The 19,573-nt window shown below is 36.1% G+C and overlaps 1 protein-coding gene across 2 annotated transcripts in view; it reads right to left on the minus strand.

The window, feature by feature from the left end:
- LOC137291773 (mitogen-activated protein kinase kinase kinase 1-like) overlaps positions 1-19,573 on the minus strand; it is a 45,578-nt gene that overhangs the window by 19,928 nt on the left and 6,077 nt on the right. For both annotated transcript variants that reach the window (XM_067823291.1, XM_067823290.1), the window contains exons 2-6: positions 4,648-4,783; positions 4,039-4,086; positions 3,492-3,629; positions 2,018-2,230; positions 486-602 (exon numbers count right to left, since the gene is read on the minus strand). In XM_067823291.1, coding sequence (XP_067679392.1) covers positions 486-602; positions 2,018-2,230; positions 3,492-3,629; positions 4,039-4,086; positions 4,648-4,783 — 652 coding nt within the window. The remainder of the gene's footprint in view (positions 1-485; positions 603-2,017; positions 2,231-3,491; positions 3,630-4,038; positions 4,087-4,647; positions 4,784-19,573) is intronic.

Raw genomic sequence — 19,573 nt, forward strand, 5'->3', positions numbered from 1 at the left:
CTGCATTTCCCGCCCTGCAAGGAACACATGGTTCATACAAAGAAACAATCTCATTCTTTACAGTGATCCTTCGTAGCCTAGTGGTTAAAACCAACAAGTCAGTTATCAAAGGGTTGGGGGTTCGACACTGGGTGTCAGCAATACATGTTGAAAATTGTCAATAATGTCATATCAATGTTCAAAACAAGTAATAATTCAAAGTTCCAGAGCAGAGGGATGTTATTAAGATAATGCCCGTGTCAAAGGGATATTATTTAATTAATTGTATCAGATTTGAGGAATATTACAGAAAAAAAAGTCCCCCAAGAACAATAAAGTGACGACACTGTCAGTTTATAACTGGGATTTCAGATTAGGTGCCCTGGCAACACATTTTATGAACCACTGTTACATAACAATTTGATTATTTTTCTATTTTGGAGGTCTTTCCACATGCAATACTGACAATTTTCAATGCAATCTGTTTTACTGTTTCTTCTACTTACTTCATAGTTTTTAAGTGTCTTGCTCCAGAGGCAGTTGTCGTTATGTCGGACCTGGAACACCCTCAGCATGACGAACAGCACATGTACACAGTGAGGGTGACGTCCACAACTGCATGTCTGGGAACAGTTAGAAACTACAATAGTACACACTGTACAACATGGTGGCACAGCTAACAATGCAAGAAAGATAGTGCATGGATTAGGGCTGGCTAAATGGACTGATAATCGAAAATATCGTTGATGGGAAAAATATCAATGACTATCAATAACAATTTTGCTGTCAATACTATCATGCTTAAACTACTGATATGAATTGTTAAAATCTAAATATTTATTCTTATTTTCATTTTGCTCCAGTTTACTCCGGCAGTATTTATTGATAATTGATCAATATTTAGTAAGGCTGTTACAATACACTCAGATATTCAGTGAACTGAACTGTAACCCTTCATGAACTCATGTTACTATTCAGTACCACCAGAACTGAATATGAATGAATATTTAGAATTTTTTAACAGAGCATTTTTCACTTGAACCTTTATGTCCTTTTTGAAAGTGAGATATGCAAGAATGGAATACGTACTACTAGCCTTGCAGTAATGCAAGTCATGTTAGTTTGCAAAGGCAATGCATGGCACTGTAGACTATAACTATTAGTCTATTACACACAAGATTTGAGTGTCACGTTAGATCACTCATTATTACTGTGAGAAATTAACAGTCAAAATGGGGGTTCCATATTGTGCATCAATCACTTAACTACAATTTTGTATTCATGAACAATTATCCGTATTCATTACCCAGTATTCATGACATACATCATAGTTGCCACATTGTGTATTCGTTGCAGCCCTAATATTTACCAATTTAAAAAAGATTATTGATTACAATGACCTATATCGAGATCCAGCCCTAGCAACAGGTTTAATCACATAGGAAACAAGATGTTTAAGGAGAGAGTGATCCTTGTAATATGCACAGAATGTTATTCTGAACAGCATCACCAGAAAAGTATTCGCTGTTGCTCAAGTAAATGTGTCCAAGTCTCGGAGGGAGATGCAGATGACTACATAAGCAGAGTAGCTATGCAAAATAAGCTTTTAAATTTCCAAAATATGTACTAAAACAAATCTGTAGAGTCCCAAACATGCAAAAGAACTGCTTTAAATAGTTGACTTGCATACCCTGATTTACCAGTGATTTAATAGAGTAACTGTCAAATGTTACACTTAATGAACAACAGAAAGAAGTATTTGCGCAAACGCAGCTTGTTATGTTTGTAACACTCATTTTGACTAGTTGTTCTTAAAGTATCATCCAGTGAAATCACTTGCCTTGTTAAGACTTCACATTTTTTGTATTTTTTTAAAGAAAAAACACATTTAAACCGCTGACGTACAAAACAGTTGGTTATAGTTATCTTTCTAAACAGTTTTTTAAAATTACTGATATAGAAAATCGCCACATGATTTTCAAAAAAGGTGAGTATCAGAAAATTTGAGCATCCACTGACAACATAGGTGGAAGCTCACCTGCGGTCCGATGATAACTCGGAACTTGTGGTCTGGTGAGTCCCCGCCGATGAGGAAGGAATTTGGGCCCATTTGTTGAAGCAGGTAGAGCCGAGCACGCTGCACCCGCTCGATACGTTTCTTGGACAGCTCACTATTGGTGGCTGGGTCGATCAGAGGGTTGGACAGGTTACGTCGACCTGAGACTGTCTGACCCGGTGTGGGTTGACGAAACTGAAACATTGACAATGATTTCCTGAGATGTTGATGCCATAACTTAGGATGTATATTTAACATCCCAATAAATTCTTTAAATTAATGACATCACTGGCAATTAATGGATCAAATGATGTGTCTGAAGAGTACTAAAGAATGATCTTTGCATTCAGTTAAAACAAGAATGGACAAAAAATCAAGAAAATGTTGAAATAAATGTGTACCGTCCTCAAAATTATTTCAATATATTTATGAGCAGTGTTCGAAATTGGCAATTGTAATGGGATCCAATATATCTATGAACAGTGTTCGAAATTGGCGATTGTAATGAGATCTTTCCCATCTTTTGTATTCCTGATGGTATGTGAATCTGAGGACCTATGAGGACCCCTGTTGTGACAATGCAAGAATATTTTTTAAAGACGCCTTCGCATTAAACATTATAATTCTGAGCATAACTGATGACACACAAATGTAATCACTATGTGACATTTAGTTTCTTCCAAATGATGCTTGGAACGGTGGGGTAGTCTAGGCATAAAGCGCTTGCTTATCTTGCCAAAGGCCCAGATTATATTCCCTACATATGTAAGGCCTGTTTCTGGTGTCCACACCAATAATATTGCTGGAATATTGCTAAAAAGGGGTGAAACCCAACTCAACTCCCGACCTTCTGAAATAATCTGCTATCCCCACAGTATATTAGTGTTGGGCATTGGTTGAAATCTCACAACTGATGACTGGTTCATTACCATCGATCAATCATCATAAAAAATTGCTTGGCATCATTTTTCATATTTTCCTATTCAGTTTGTTATTGCCGGTAAGTATAACATGGTTCTCCAACGTCTTTTGTTTTTGTTCAACCCAGAAACTGCACAAAATGTATTTGCAAACTTCACATACAATGTAAAATAAAGAATGCAACTTGTTACTTCAAAGTGATGACTAATATAGCATGAACATAAATTTCCTGGAGTCTTCAAGAAATATTGTCATGATTTTTCAGTAAGTGAAGTGAGTTTTCTAAGAATTAAACATGTTTTCAGGCTCTGACAATTTCTAAGATATATTCCATTGTCATCGTCAACACTAAAACAGTGTTTCCAAAATCGTTTGTGTTCAATAATGAGAAAATGTGATCAATTGCTTGGGCATTTGGTCACTGCGACCGTAAATAATCGGGAAACTACTACAGTAAATATCTTATGCCTGTCTTATTCAGGTTTCATCACATGACTTTTGCTCTCTACAACAATAATTGCAACAAGTTACTCACAGAATTGGAAGGTGAGACTTTCTTGCGTGGAACCCCAGAGAGAATAGGCTGTGAGTTGACGACTTGCTGCGTGAAGGCTGACTCTGCCCCTGGGTTCGTGTTTCTTCTTTTTAATCCACTTGTTATGCTTAGAGGAATCTGAAGGCATAACACAGTAATTAGGCAATGTCAACATGGCTTTACTCACATCCAAGCTCCACAAATAATTAACACTAAATTGACAAATAATAACAGGGTGGATTGTTCCCCCCAACGTATTCATCATGTTAATTGTCAATAACAATAATATGTTTGATTCAAGGTATAATCTTGTTAGTATATTAAACAATTCCTGTATGAGGTTACGTATAGTCTTAAGCCAAAGTCTAGGAAAGTATGTCAACTTAGTATAGTTTATGGATGCCCTTGAAAAGAGTAAAATTAACTGAAGCTGATGTGGAAGTAATTGGTATACATGTATTTTTGAAACTGGAGCCAGTACAACTGTGTTTTCAGAGAGACGTGAGGATCATAAAGGTTTAGTGTTAAGCTCAGCTCCCTTGCTCACCTGTGATGGAGCTACAGATGCTGCTGATCCGTTGCTGTGTCGGGTGTACTGTGGACGAAAACAAGCTTAGTCAACATGGAGACAAATACTTCAGTACACAGAAGCTAAACTGCATGCTAGCATTTATTTAGCATGATGAACAGGTACATTTTTTTAAGACAACAAGAAATGAGGTCCCTCTAAACATATTCATTCAAATCAAGAAGCAGACGTATATCTGTTATGAATGTGTGATTTGGTGGCTATGACCACTGACTTGGTTTCATTCCATGCTATTGTGTCAAAATTGAGTGCTTTGATCATGATGCCATTCACTTGATTATATATCAGATTTGACTATTACCAACTAGAGTATCAAGTTTGTTTGTTTAAGAAGAACTTTAGCATGGTGAGATCAATTGTATACTTGGTACAACATATGCTTTTAGATCATATGGTTTTATGGAGCACTTGATGCCTGGAAACTTCATTTGGCATTGACCACATTAGCCTCAGGTTTCAAATAAAGTATACAGGCATCATGTACACAGTAAACACCACAAACATAATATCTGATCTCTATGTCCTAACTAAATCATGGCAAGGGGAGGGAAGTGATTGCTGTCTTACCGAAGGTCTTGTTTTCTTCTTTTCCAGCAGATCTTTCTTCCACGCTGGCATGGACTTGAGTCGTTCTCTGATCCGCCCATCATCCAGTCGTTCTTCCTTGGCCTGGATGGGAGGCTTTTTCTCATCTTTCAAAATACTGAAACAAAATTAGGACTGATAATGACAGCGAAACAAGAAAACAGCCGAACAAGAGGGCAAGAACACTCATCAAATTTAAGAACATATTACAAACATACAAAAGATATCTAGCGAGAAATTTCACATTCAACATTTTACGACTGATAATGACAGCGAAACAAGAAAACAGCCGAACAAGAGGGCAAGAACACTCATCAAATTTAAGAACATATTACAAACATACAAAAGATATCTAGCGAGAAATTTCACATTCAACATTTTACGACTGATAATGACAGCAAAACAAGAAAACAGCCGAACAAGAGGGCAAGAACACTCATCAAATTTAAGAACATATTACAAACATACAAAAGATATCTAGCAAGAAATTTCACATTCAACATTTTACGACTGATAATGACAGCGAAACAAGAAAACAGCCGAACAAGAGGGCAAGAACACTCATCAAATTCAAGTACAGATTACAGACATACAAAAGATATCTAGCGAGAAATTTCACATTCAACATTTTACGACTGATAATGACAGCGAAACAAGAAAACAGCCGAACAAGAGGGCAAGAACACTCATCAAATTTAAGAACATATTACAAACATACAAAAGATATCTAGCGAGAAATTTCACATTCAACATTTTACGACTGATAATGACAGCGAAACAAGAAAACAGCCGAACAAGAGGGCAAGAACACTCATCAAATTTAAGAACATATTACAAACATACAAAAGATATCTAGCGAGAAATTTCACATTCAACATTTTACGACTGATAATGACAGCGAAACAAGAAAACAGCCGAACAAGAGGGCAAGAACACTCATCAAATTTAAGAACATATTACAAACATACAAAAGATATCTAGCGAGAAATTTCACATTCAACATTTTACGACTGATAATGACAGCGAAACAAGAAAACAGCCGAACAAGAGGGCAAGAACACTCATCAAATTCAAGTACAGATTACAAACATACAAAAGATATCTAGCGAGAAATTTCACATTCAACATTTTACGACTGATAATGACAGCGAAACAAGAAAACAGCCGAACAAGAGGGCAAGAACACTCATCAAATTTAAGAACATATTACAAACATACATAGATATCTAGCGAGAAATTTCACATTCAACATTTTACGACTGATAATGACAGCGGAACAAGAAAACAGCCGAACAAGAGGGCAAGAACACTCATCAAATTTAAGAACATATTACAAACATACAAAAGATGTCTAGCGAGGAATTTCACATTCAACATTTTACAACTGATAATGACAGCGAAACAAGAAAACAGCCGAACAAGAGGGCAAGAACACTCATCAAATTTAAGAACATATTACAAACATACAAAAGATATCTAGCGAGAAATTTCACATTCAACATTTTACGACTGATAATGACAGCGAAACAAGAAAACAGCCGAACAAGACGGCAAGAACACTCATCAAATTTAAGAACATATTACAAACATACAAAAGATATCTAGCGAGAAATTTCACATTCAACATTTTACGACTGATAATGACAGCGAAACAAGAAAACAGCCGAACAAGAGGGCAAGAACACTCATCAAATTTAAGAACATATTACAAACATACAAAAGATGTCTAGCGAGGAATTTCACATTCAACATTTTACAACTGATAATGACAGCGAAACAAGAAAACAGCCGAACAAGAGGGCAAGAACACTCATCAAATTTAAGAACATATTACAAACATACAAAAGATATCTAGCGAGAAATTTCACATTCAACATTTTACGACTGATAATGACAGCGAAACAAGAAAACAGCCGAACAAGAGGGCAAGAACACTCATCAAATTTAAGAACATATTACAAACATATAAAAGATATCTAGCGAGAAATTTCACATTCAACATTTTACGACTGATAATGACAGCGAAACAAGAAAACAGCCGAACAAGAGGGCAAGAACACTCATCAAATTCAAGTACAGATTACAAACATACAAAAGATATCTAGCGAGAAATTTCACATTCAACATTTTACGACTGATAATGACAGCGAAACAAGAAAACAGCCGAACAAGAGGGCAAGAACACTCATCAAATTTAAGAACATATTACAAACATACAAAAGATATCTAGCGAGAAATTTCACATTCAACATTTTACGACTGATAATGACAGCGAAACAAGAAAACAGCCGAACAAGAGGGCAAGAACACTCATCAAATTTAAGAACATATTACAAACATACAAAAGATATCTAGCGAGAAATTTCACATTCAACATTTTACGACTGATAATGACAGCGAAACAAGAAAACAGCCGAACAAGAGGGCAAGAACACTCATCAAATTTAAGAACATATTACAAACATACAAAAGATATCTAGCGAGAAATTTCACATTCAACATTTTACGACTGATAATGACAGCGAAACAAGAAAACAGCCGAACAAGAGGGCAAGAACACTCATCAAATTCAAGTACAGATTACAAACATACAAAAGATATCTAGCGAGAAATTTCACATTCAACATTTTACGACTGATAATGACAGCGAAACAAGAAAACAGCCGAACAAGAGGGCAAGAACACTCATCAAATTTAAGAACATATTACAAACATACATAGATATCTAGCGAGAAATTTCACATTCAACATTTTACGACTGATAATGACAGCGGAACAAGAAAACAGCCGAACAAGAGGGCAAGAACACTCATCAAATTTAAGAACATATTACAAACATACAAAAGATGTCTAGCGAGGAATTTCACATTCAACATTTTACAACTGATAATGACAGCGAAACAAGAAAACAGCCGAACAAGAGGGCAAGAACACTCATCAAATTTAAGAACATATTACAAACATACAAAAGATATCTAGCGAGAAATTTCACATTCAACATTTTACGACTGATAATGACAGCGAAACAAGAAAACAGCCGAACAAGACGGCAAGAACACTCATCAAATTTAAGAACATATTACAAACATACAAAAGATATCTAGCGAGAAATTTCACATTCAACATTTTACGACTGATAATGACAGCGAAACAAGAAAACAGCCGAACAAGAGGGCAAGAACACTCATCAAATTTAAGAACATATTACAAACATACAAAAGATGTCTAGCGAGGAATTTCACATTCAACATTTTACAACTGATAATGACAGCGAAACAAGAAAACAGCCGAACAAGAGGGCAAGAACACTCATCAAATTTAAGAACATATTACAAACATACAAAAGATATCTAGCGAGAAATTTCACATTCAACATTTTACGACTGATAATGACAGCGAAACAAGAAAACAGCCGAACAAGAGGGCAAGAACACTCATCAAATTTAAGAACATATTACAAACATATAAAAGATATCTAGCGAGAAATTTCACATTCAACATTTTACGACTGATAATGACAGCGAAACAAGAAAACAGCCGAACAAGAGGGCAAGAACACTCATCAAATTTAAGAACATATTACAAACATACAAAAGATATCTAGCGAGAAATTTCACATTCAACATTTTACGACTGATAATGACAGCGAAACAAGAAAACAGCCGAACAAGAGGGCAAGAACACTCATCAAATTTAAGAACATATTACAAACATACAAAAGATATCTAGCGAGAAATTTCACATTCAACATTTTACGACTGATAATGACAGCGAAACAAGAAAACAGCCGAACAAGAGGGCAAGAACACTCATCAAATTTAAGAACATATTACAAACATACAAAAGATATCTAGCGAGAAATTTCACATTCAACATTTTACGACTGATAATGACAGCGAAACAAGAAAACAGCCGAACAAGAGGGCAAGAACACTCATCAAATTCAAGTACAGATTATAAATATACAAAAGATGTCTAGCGAGGAATCACACATTCAACATGAACAGGTATCAACCTTAACTGAAGGTTTTAAGATAAAAAGAAAAAATAAAATACTTGAGTGTTTTAGCATACTAATTAATCCAGAGCACTGGTATGAAATATGGTATCCCAACTTCATTACTATAAGCAGGAGTGACCCTTGTCACATGCGAACATTATTATGAAGTAACACTCAGAGTGATGTTTAGAAGCTCATCTAAACATACTCTTTAGAACATTATTTACCATCAGACATCACTGGATGGCAGTGGAGACCACCATTCAAATATTTCTGTATGCATGATTAACAGAGAATTACCTTATTTATGAATAAGGATGACATGTTTAATGACCATACTTATTCTTTTAACTTTCTATTTTTTTCTCACATCACAGTTCTTACGATGATTAATGCCTAATATTTAGCTCTCACAACAGGTTTTGAGACTGTTAATTCATGAGTCTAGCCCAAATGCTGGCATAAATCAAATGCACTCAAACTGGAAGGGTAGTTTCAGCCAAAACTGGGTAATTTTCCACTCATTAGACGACATTAATTGGGCCAAATGGTTTCATCATTTAACATCACAGCGTGCATGCTGGGTTATTTATTTACATGCTACATGTCATCCTCATCATCTTCTCACATTCCCCCTTCATCATTTGCATGTTTTATGAAAGAGATTTTCTTAAAAATGCCGAAAAAAGTTACAAATCATAAAGTACAACCAGACAGTAATCATGTGGATCTGGCCATTTTTTCCAAGCATGTTCAAAACAGCTTTCAACCAGACAGTAATCACGAGGATTCTCATTTTTTTCCAGCATGTTCAAAACGGCTTTCGATGATTGAAGCACTTGCTGGGGAAACATAAGGTAGTTGGTCAACAGCTGATCAAAGGAACACAACAACTCAGGTAGATTAATAATTGGAATGATCAGAGGAGCTGTAAGTATTCAGTGAGTGAGTTTACCCTCCTTTAAGCCTTATTATGGCAATATGACAGCAGGGGACATCAGAATTGGGCTTCACACATTGTATGAATTTGCGGAATCGAACATGGGTTTTCGACATCAGAAGTTAAAGCTATAACCATCAGGTTACCCCACCTACCCCAATGTCCATGTAATTTTAGACCCTAAATGTCAAACTAACGCCTTCAGACATATCAATTTTAACACAGAGATAAGAAGTCATTTTCATAAAGAGTGAAACAAAGTACTTCTAAACAGTTAGTACAGAAAACATGTTTAGTGCCAAATTCATGTTAACTGAAGTGACTTTAAATGAAGAATTCTTTTGATCTTGTTACAAACTTCGCCAAGCTTGGCAAACAGACATCTTGAAACTTCAGTATGTTGGGATATCTCAGGACAATCAAAGTCCAGTATTAGTTTGTTAATTTTTATAAACATTTACACATCATAAAACAGTGTGATCTACTAAATGGATTCTTATGCCTTTTACCACCCAAAACCTTCATAACGTCAAACATCCCATCACAGGACTGATAAAAAAACCCCCTTTATCCACTGATAATGCTTGTAAATCAAGTGACGATACTGTTACTTAAGTCAGTAAATAGCCGTATTGTTAAAAATATTTAAAAAAGAAGTAAGCAACATACTTTACGTTAAGGTTAAATTCTACTTTCTGCACATATTGCAACACCTTTCACCAGATTCTGACCCCGCCCTCACACTGAGATTCGTTGTTGACTATCTTTAAATAGTCAAGTCAAGAGCACACAATCCAGTTATTGTGACAATAAAAGCCTGAATGATTTGAGATTGTAACTGGGATATAAGGACATGCCAACTCTTACAAGATCCTTGAGTGTCATAGACACATTTACCGTGTTCTCCAACAGCTTTTCATAAAGACTGTTAGAAATCTTTTATGTATAGGAGAAAACATGCCTCTAAGGTTTCTGTAAACAATGTAAAACTGAAGGAGGAAGGATTTCCTGACCCTGACGGTTTTACAAATTACATTGTCTACCAAAACCGAGGAGAAGAGTTTTCTCCAACATATATACTGGCAAAGATGGATAATGACAATGTAGATGTTCATTTAATGAACCTACATTACAATAACTGTAAATCAATTCAGCGATAGTAACTTTAAATAGATAATTCAACCCCACTTCCTTCCTCAACCTGGTGGCCATGCCATAGCACCTGCATATATATCTGAAAGATGCTGTTCCAATCTTGCTTGGGAAAACATTTGCACTTTGCGTCTAATCTTGAACAAGATTTTTCAGTTGATTCCAAACACCCATAGATCATTTGAATGTTCATGTTCATATAGAGTCAGGAAAAGATAATTACAAAAAGTTAAACCTGGGAAGAGGTCTTACTTACGAAAAGTAAAACCTGGGAAGAGGTCTCACTTCAAAAACAAAAACCTCAAATGCAGTTATTCTGGGAAAACAAGAGCTGACCTACACTTTAGGTTTATATATCTCATAGCAACACAGTACATATTTTCTGAAAAAAGTTTTGTACATAACATGAAGATTTAAACATCCCTATCAAAAGTGTAGTGGTATACAGAATTTTTTGCACACTGAATCATTCAACATTTTACATCAGGGATTTACGGGACAAAAATTCCTGCATAAAAGGTATGAATGGCTTCAACAAAATTTACGAGAATGTCCACTGTGATGCAGAAGAAATCCAAATACTTTTTGTAATATTTCAATCAAGTAACACAATAAGTTATTCAGGAGTTTGCTACTAGCTAAGTTATTGTATTATTTGCAATTTAATTACCGTAAAAAGTGATGATACACACAATACAATAACAGCAACTGCCTTACAACAATATTACAACATCGAATTTAAGTTTCTGAAACCCAAATTTTGTAGTATGGAACCCCTGACATTAAGAGGATGAGTTCCAAGGACCTATCAAATTACAGGACTCATGGTAAATACTAAATCCCCATTACATCATCACAATCATGATTCAGTTTAGTAAAGGACACTATGGGAATCGGGTTCCAACACATATAATCTATGCTACACCTGGGCTTATCAGCATTGCTCAGGGTAATTTGCAATACATTGTAAATCACTAACACATCCAAGTATGTCAGTCCTAAAGATTTGATGCCACCTAATATTCATCAGTGTTCTACCTAGATAAATCACCAGAAACTCTCCTGACAAATATCAAAACAAACTGAAAAATGTTCAGGTTAGAAAACATTTATTCATCAATGAAGACAATCCACTCTACATCTCTGAATCAACAAAAATTGTCCCTCCATTCAAATGCAAACCGTAACAATGAGTAATTCAACATGACAAACTTGTCAAACAGGAATGTGGTGAGTCTTTTGTACTGACAGGTTCTGGTAAGAAGGTGTTAAGTTCACTGGCAGACTAGTAGAACACCTTGTCAACTCTACCTGTTTCTACTCATCAAACTAGAACATCTAGACAACTCTACCTGTCCCAAATATTCAGCAATTTGCCCTGGAACTCCATGTTGACTGTAAGGAGATCCTCTATGAAGGATGGGCCTGTTTGAATACAGTCCCTGAAAACCCGCCAGGTCACATTAGCTCTGAGTGTACGGACTACCTTGACCCTGATATTTATTGCCTATCACTACTGATCTCTCTAGGTCAGCGCCTCATCAGCTAGACTTTCTCACAGTCCCTGAACCTCAATATTTTCCCTACTGCCTTGCTCTCCCAGCAGTGCTAATGCCTGAAATGAAGCAAGTCAAAATTTCCTCAGGTCTATCTCTCTGGGACTATATTTTATATACTATCGAAGTTATATATTTAAGTTAAACCTTAGTTAAACTAACAACTAGTCCCTGAAATGAACATATTTCACAGAAAAAACTTCATAGAAAAAAAAATAAAGCATAATGAAAAGGAGCTGAGAAACTTTCATAAATTTCTCCAAAGATGTGGAAATCTGGACTTACATGAATTTTCTCGGATATATTTGCTTCAGGACCTCCATGACAGCCTATGCCTTATTATCTACTCATCTACAGAGTACATGGAAGTTGAGAATCCTCATTACAATCCGGGTCTATTAATAGACTGAGTGTCGTCTGCTCTTTTCACAATAACATCCACATTAAAATGAATGCCAACTCATGACTTGTACCTATCTCAAAGTCATGGTAGATTGTAGATGTCATCCATCCTGGTAGGTTGACAAGAATTTATTTCCTTTGGGAGTGGCCATGTTGACAAAAATTTATGAAGCAATCCTGTCTATCAAACTTTTAACAGATTAAGTGGCTTGTCACTACCATGACCAGGAAACTCATAATTCTCCTGGGTTCCAGAAACGTGATTAACAGAAATCTTATGTCAATAACTTTCAAAATGAGATAGGAAGACACCCTATAATTATAGCAAGAACATGTACTAACTAAACCTGTCCTCAAGCACTTCTCCAAAGACAAATAAAATCTCTTTAATCAAGTATGCTCTGCTAATAACAGATCACATAAAATAATTGATACCATAAACCTCTTGTGTTTGTTTGGTATTCCTGTTTGGTACTGGTATACATTCAGCAGTATTCCCACTATATGGCGGCAGTCTGTAAATAATTGAGTCTTAACCACAATCCAGTCATCAATCGCATCAACATCTACATTTTTAAACTGGGATACAAGGACATGTGGGTGAACAAAAGCAGCAAGCCTCACCAACTGATCCCGCTAGTCTCCTCATAGACCAACAGCTAGTCTCTGAAATGAACATATTTTACTGAAAAAACATTCATAGTGAAAACCAATAATATAATGAAATGGAGCCCTGAGACTTTCTTCATTGTCAGCCTGAAGCTATGGAAATCTAGGCTTGCCACAATTTCTCGACTTGCGTGGGCTTTCTTGGATATATATATGCTTCAGGGTCTGTACGACAGACTAGTCACCTTATTCAACAAGCATGAGATGCTGATATACACTCTTCAAAAACAGTAGGGGCTCCGTAACTTTCAATTTGGATAGGAAGAGTAAACGTTAACAAACGTTTCAAGAACAGACATCTTATGAACACACCACCATTTCCCTCTATTATCATCCCTAAACACAATGCATGATATGCACGTGCACAACACAGTAGCCCCATACACGTGCATGAGGTCCCATTCTTGATTTTGACATTTTTCCAAGAAGGTCGATAAATCACTTAGAACAGTAATTCTGACACTCATTTTGCATCACACTATCATGTAATAATAATTCACTATCAAAACAACTCATTTGTTAGTGTTTGTTTCTAGTTGTTTGTTTTAAAATGAAAATCGTACACATGCAAGTTACAAGCCATACACCAGTAATCTTTCGAAAGTGATTCCATTCCAAATAGCTATGGTTGTAAGGAAGTGCAAACGGTGACGTACTCTCAAAATATTCAATAATATTATATCAACATTGACTGACTGATAAATCTCCTAAATATTTTTAATTGTAAATAATGAAGATCCCCTACTTTTTTTGAAGGGTATAAAATTCAGATCTTCACTGGTATAGTACCCAAGTAGGGTCAGTAGACTCAAAAGATACTGGGTGCTGTGAAACTATAGAAACAGGGGATGAAGTAGGGTCAGTAGACTCAAAAGAGACTGGGTGCTGTGAAACTATAGAAACAGGGGATGAAGTAGGGTCAGTAGACTCAAAAGAGACTGGGTGCTGTGAAACTATAGAAACAGGGGATGATGTAGGGTCAGTAGACTCAAAAGAGACTGGGTGCTGTGAAACTATAGAAACAGGGGATGAAGTAGGGTCAGTAGACTCAAAACAGACTGGGTGCTGTGAAACTATAGAAATAGGGTATCACGTAAGGTCATCAGACTCAAAACAGACTGGATGCTGTGAAACTATAGAAATAGGGGATGAAGAGCATTTTCTATGAAGATGCCTCTATGTTGAAGATCTACAACTGGAACTTCTGCCATTCCTGTCTCAGCTGAACATCCAATTTTCTCTTGAAATACTTGAAAAATGTAACTGTATATGAATGTCAAACATAACCTCAGCAACTTAACATGTCTTACTATACTGTGAATTTTTGATGGCATGTATTCGAACACAATATCAAGATTTCTATGAGCAATGGTTTACATTTTGGGTATGTGAATTCAGCTTTCCTCGTATTTTAATGGGGGCGGTGGGGTAGCCCAGTGGTTAAAGTGTTCACTCGTCACGCTGAAGACCCGGGTTCGATTCCCTACATGGGCACAAAGTGTGAAGCTCATTTTCTGGTGTCCCCCACCGTGATATCGCTGGAATATTGAGTAGAAGCGGCGTAAAACCAAACTCACTCACTCAGTCGTATTTTAAAGGTGAGATAGACCGAATACCGTCAAAGGTCCCTACTCTTTACGTACCTCTATCTACTAGAGATTGCTGATCAAGTTAATGTCAGATTAGGGTTATATTTACAAATTCTTCCTGAGCTGAATCTGTCCAAGAGTCCTAGATGATAGTGAGATGGAAACTTATAGTTCGATTTGGGTACCCAGCTTCAGACAGCCTTATAAATATAGATCACAGAGATCTGTAACTGTTAACTTTATAACAATCGATCATCAATAAATATTGTAGATGTAACTGTGAACCAATGTAACTGTATCAATGCTGAGCTGTGAGAAATTTAAGCTTGGATTACAAACAAAAACAACCAAGTGTGTTGAATATTATTCATAAGCAGACCATCAATATTGTGTGCATTAATTGAAGCTTTATCAAAAAGTTTATGAAAGATATTATCAATGATACAATTTTCATACCACAATCACCAAAATTCTTATCACTGAGAATATTTTCAATAATCGATCAGTGTAGGCAGCCCAAGATTTCAGGAGATAAAATTTGGACTGATGGGCTTGAAGTCATGTGACTGAGTAGGGTATCCATGTTATGTTGAGCAGACGTAGTGGGTGAGCACCACAAAACCAGCAGGGCTGCAACAATTCGGTTGCCTTAAATTTCGATTTCCGATAACCACTATCACTATTTCGATTCGATATCTGAATATGAAATGAAAGAATTTCCACACAGCCAGAACTTCCTTTTGACTCTAACTTGAGCTGTTTCAAGTGCTGAAATAAGGTGAAACATGATTGGTTGAGCCAGGCTAAATATAAAATGAAAATTGTCCGGAGTAGACATGGTCAAGTTGACAATGGATTGCATAATTAAAAAGCCTACTCTGAGAGTTAAATGAAATCTGATGTTTTATTTGTACTAAGAATCGAATCGATGATGATCGAATTGAGGGTCCAATATAAAAAAATCAAATTGAATCAAGGTCTGGGTGAATTATTGCAGGCCTAAAACCAGTATAATCCTAGCTGAGTACACATTGTAAAAATTAAGAAATCCAGTATATTTTACCTCCATGTATAGTGTAATAAAGCACACTTTCGCCCTGAACTATTATAGTTAAAGCACGAGGAAAGTGTGCTTTATTACACTATACATGGTGGTAGAGTGAACTGGATTTCTTTCCTAAGATGCCTAATTTAATAATTTCTAAGCTTTTGATTAATCTATGGCAGAAAACAAACGACGGTGTTCGTGACCTAAATTAAGAATCCTCACACAGGGCTAACTGACACTCTGTTCTTTTGACGTGTCAGTCCCCTATGTTAAGACAAACGTTACTAGAAGAACAAATGATGAACAGCTTGGTGATGGTTTATGTTTGGGTAAAATATCTTCTCTTGATCATTTTAATTACATCTGTGATTCTCTTAAACCATACAAGGGAATACGACCATCTCATTTCTACTACCAATGAAAGTTTAGATCAGTACATTCAGCTGAAGCTGACTAGTCATGCGACATTCCACGATTGCATTATGGGAATGTAAACATTGCAAACATTACTGTGTCTATGTAAAATTTTGAGTCGAACTATGAGACATTTTATCCATTGGAAAACATGAATGTAATGTTTCCACCAGTGGTGTTAGCTCTGTGATGCAACTGCAAACCAAGGAACGGGATGCGATGAAGCAGTTTACTGTGGTAGGCTGTACAAGGCTATGGCAGCTGACATCCATCGTGACGTCGGTTACATTGTGACGTAATGCAAAAAAGTTCGATTACGAGGGGTCAGACTGGAATGTCACAGTGACATCAACACATTGTGACGTAATGCAAAAAGTGCACATTATCGTCTGATAAAGTATTGTCGGCGCCATCGATCTTTCACTGAAGCATCTGAGAACAGCCATTCAAAGACACATAGGCAGCATAATCCTTAATACAACATTAAATCCACTTTCACGTGATCTCACGTGGAGAACACTTTGTAATGACATCAGAGCAAACATGGTTTAACATATTTAAAGATTGTTAGGATAGGCTTAAACTAAAGAATTAATGAAAACGAAAAAATCCAAAACCTGAACCAAGAGAGTACTCTGAATGTTAAACATGTTGACCAAAGACAGGACTCTGAATGTTGAACATGTTGACCCAAGACAGTACACTGAATGTTAAACATGTTGACCCAAGACAGTACTCTGAATGTTAAACATGTTGACCCAAGACAGTACTCTGAATGTTAAACATGTTGACCCAAGGCAGTACTCTGAATGTTAAACATGTTGACCCAAGACAGTACTCTGAATGTTAAACATGTTAAGGCACAGTAGTTGTTGAAACCTAACAATGACAACACTCAGAGGTTGTTATATAATAATGATTACTGTGAATCGAACTGCTGAGACAGTCACTGTTTACTTCTCCTCATAAATATACATCACTGTATATGTATATAAGTGGAATTCATATCTACTGTTTGTATTCAATTTTTTTCTCTGAGGCCAACAAAGCAATATTATCATTATTCAGTTTTCAGAGGAAAAATTGGTACCATAGACGGCTGTGATTTATTTAGGATTTCTGACTCAATGATTGTACCTTTACTCTGTTATGGATCAGAAATTTGCGGCACTGAATATTGTAAAGTTACTGAGGCTGTACATCTCAAGTTTTGTAAACAGTACTAAAGAGTAAACAAATCTACGTTTAATGGGATGGTGTTGGGTGAATGTGGCAGACTCCCTCTCCAATATGTTTATCTCCTGCGTGTTATTAGATACTCGGGTTGTCTCATACACCTACCTGAAAATAGGTTGCCTCGTCAATGTTACATCATGTTGAGATCTTTACATGAAACTGGTCGCATCACATGGGTTTCTAAGGTGAAACAAATATTACTCATGTATGGCTTTGGTTATGCCTGGTTTTATATAGAACTCGGAAATGTGCGTATGTTCTTTTCTCTTTTTAAACAAAGATTAAAGGATAACCTAAAACAGTCACGGTGCTCATCAATACAGGATTCTCTGAAATGCTTTTATTACAAGCACTATAAGTCTTTGTTGAATGTTGAAAAATATTTGTGTTCTGACACTCCACTAATTTCCAGTGTATCTAAGGGTGATCTTATCAAGATTTAGATGTAGCACCTTTAAGATTGCAATAGAAACTGGTAGATGTGGAAATATTGAACCAAGAGACAGACTCTGTATGTACTGTAAATCAAAAGGATTGGACTATTTTGAAAACAAATGGCATGTCATATTTATGTGTAGTTATTATAAAGATTTAAGAGCCAAATACATTGCTAAATATATACAAGAACCCTATACTGTACACACTATGATAAATCTGCTCCAAAATGAACATTATGATGTTATGTGTAATGTCAGTTTGTTTTTGTACCACTTTAACAATATTATAAAATGTAGGAACCAATGAGCGCTATATATACATCCTAAAACATGCGCACATTAAAGGTGTAAACTATTATCTGCATGTATTATGGGCCAGTGGCCTCCTTTCTGAATAAACTGTCTGTTTGTATTCAACACATGAGACTTGTTTTCAGCTGTTTCTGTAAGTAACTTCTGAAAAACTTCTGTTACAGTGTTTCTGTGAACCACTTCTGCCAGATTTCTGTTACATTGTTCCTGTCTCACACACAGAGTGTCTATGCTGTTCCATGATAAGCCAAAGTTTTCCCCCAAAACCAAGTTTGTGTTCCATGGTGCCCTCAGGTGTATGTTTAAGGCTTGCTGGTTTGTGACCGAAAACAGACTGTTTCCAGGATACCTGGTACAATCATTTGCTGAATTTCCTATCGGTGCACAGCAACTTCATAGTCCAGGGATAGAAAAACAAAGAGTGTTCAACAATCCAAAATGATGTGCAGATGTGCCTATTGGAATATTTTTTATGTGCCAACAAAAATATTGTGGATCTATCCACAGATCTCATTTTTCAACATCATTTCTGGCCATGAGCTGTATTTGCAAGGGGCATCAGAAATTTAGAAATGTTCCCTTTTTTCATTTCATTCACTATTTCTATACTGAGGTCACCCTTTTCTGTTTATGAATCTTCCTTCTTTTTTAATTTTAGGTGAATTATATCATTCATAGAGCACATCCACATTCTACTTGTTTTCACAGAGCAACTTTCATACATGGAATTTAAATCTATCATGATCTTGCAGTATCAACAGAACTTCCCACAAGGTAGTTCTACTCAAAACAAAATAATGAACATTTCTATGATAATGTTCATTCTAGGCCATGTCCTTGTGCCCATTGATTAGCACACTACAAACACATTATAAAGTCGAAGTGAATCACACTTGCACACTCACAAATATTTATAAATATGTAAGTATATGCATAAATCTAAAGTGGATTATGAATTTGTTTTCACTTTCAGCAGCAAAACTTCCAAACAAGTTGGCTTTGATAGTTACAAAATCTGTGCTACTTTCCTTTCTTGCAGCCAGCTGTTATTGACATGAGTACTCTGAACTCGGCACATGAAGTTGTGTTATGAATGAGATTATGATGCTTATCAATGTAATGAGAAAACCTGCAAGTTCTGAAAAGATGATTG

The sequence above is a fragment of the Haliotis asinina genome, chromosome 7 (assembly GCF_037392515.1).
Source record: "Haliotis asinina isolate JCU_RB_2024 chromosome 7, JCU_Hal_asi_v2, whole genome shotgun sequence".
Lineage (NCBI taxonomy): Eukaryota > Metazoa > Mollusca > Gastropoda > Lepetellida > Haliotidae > Haliotis > Haliotis asinina.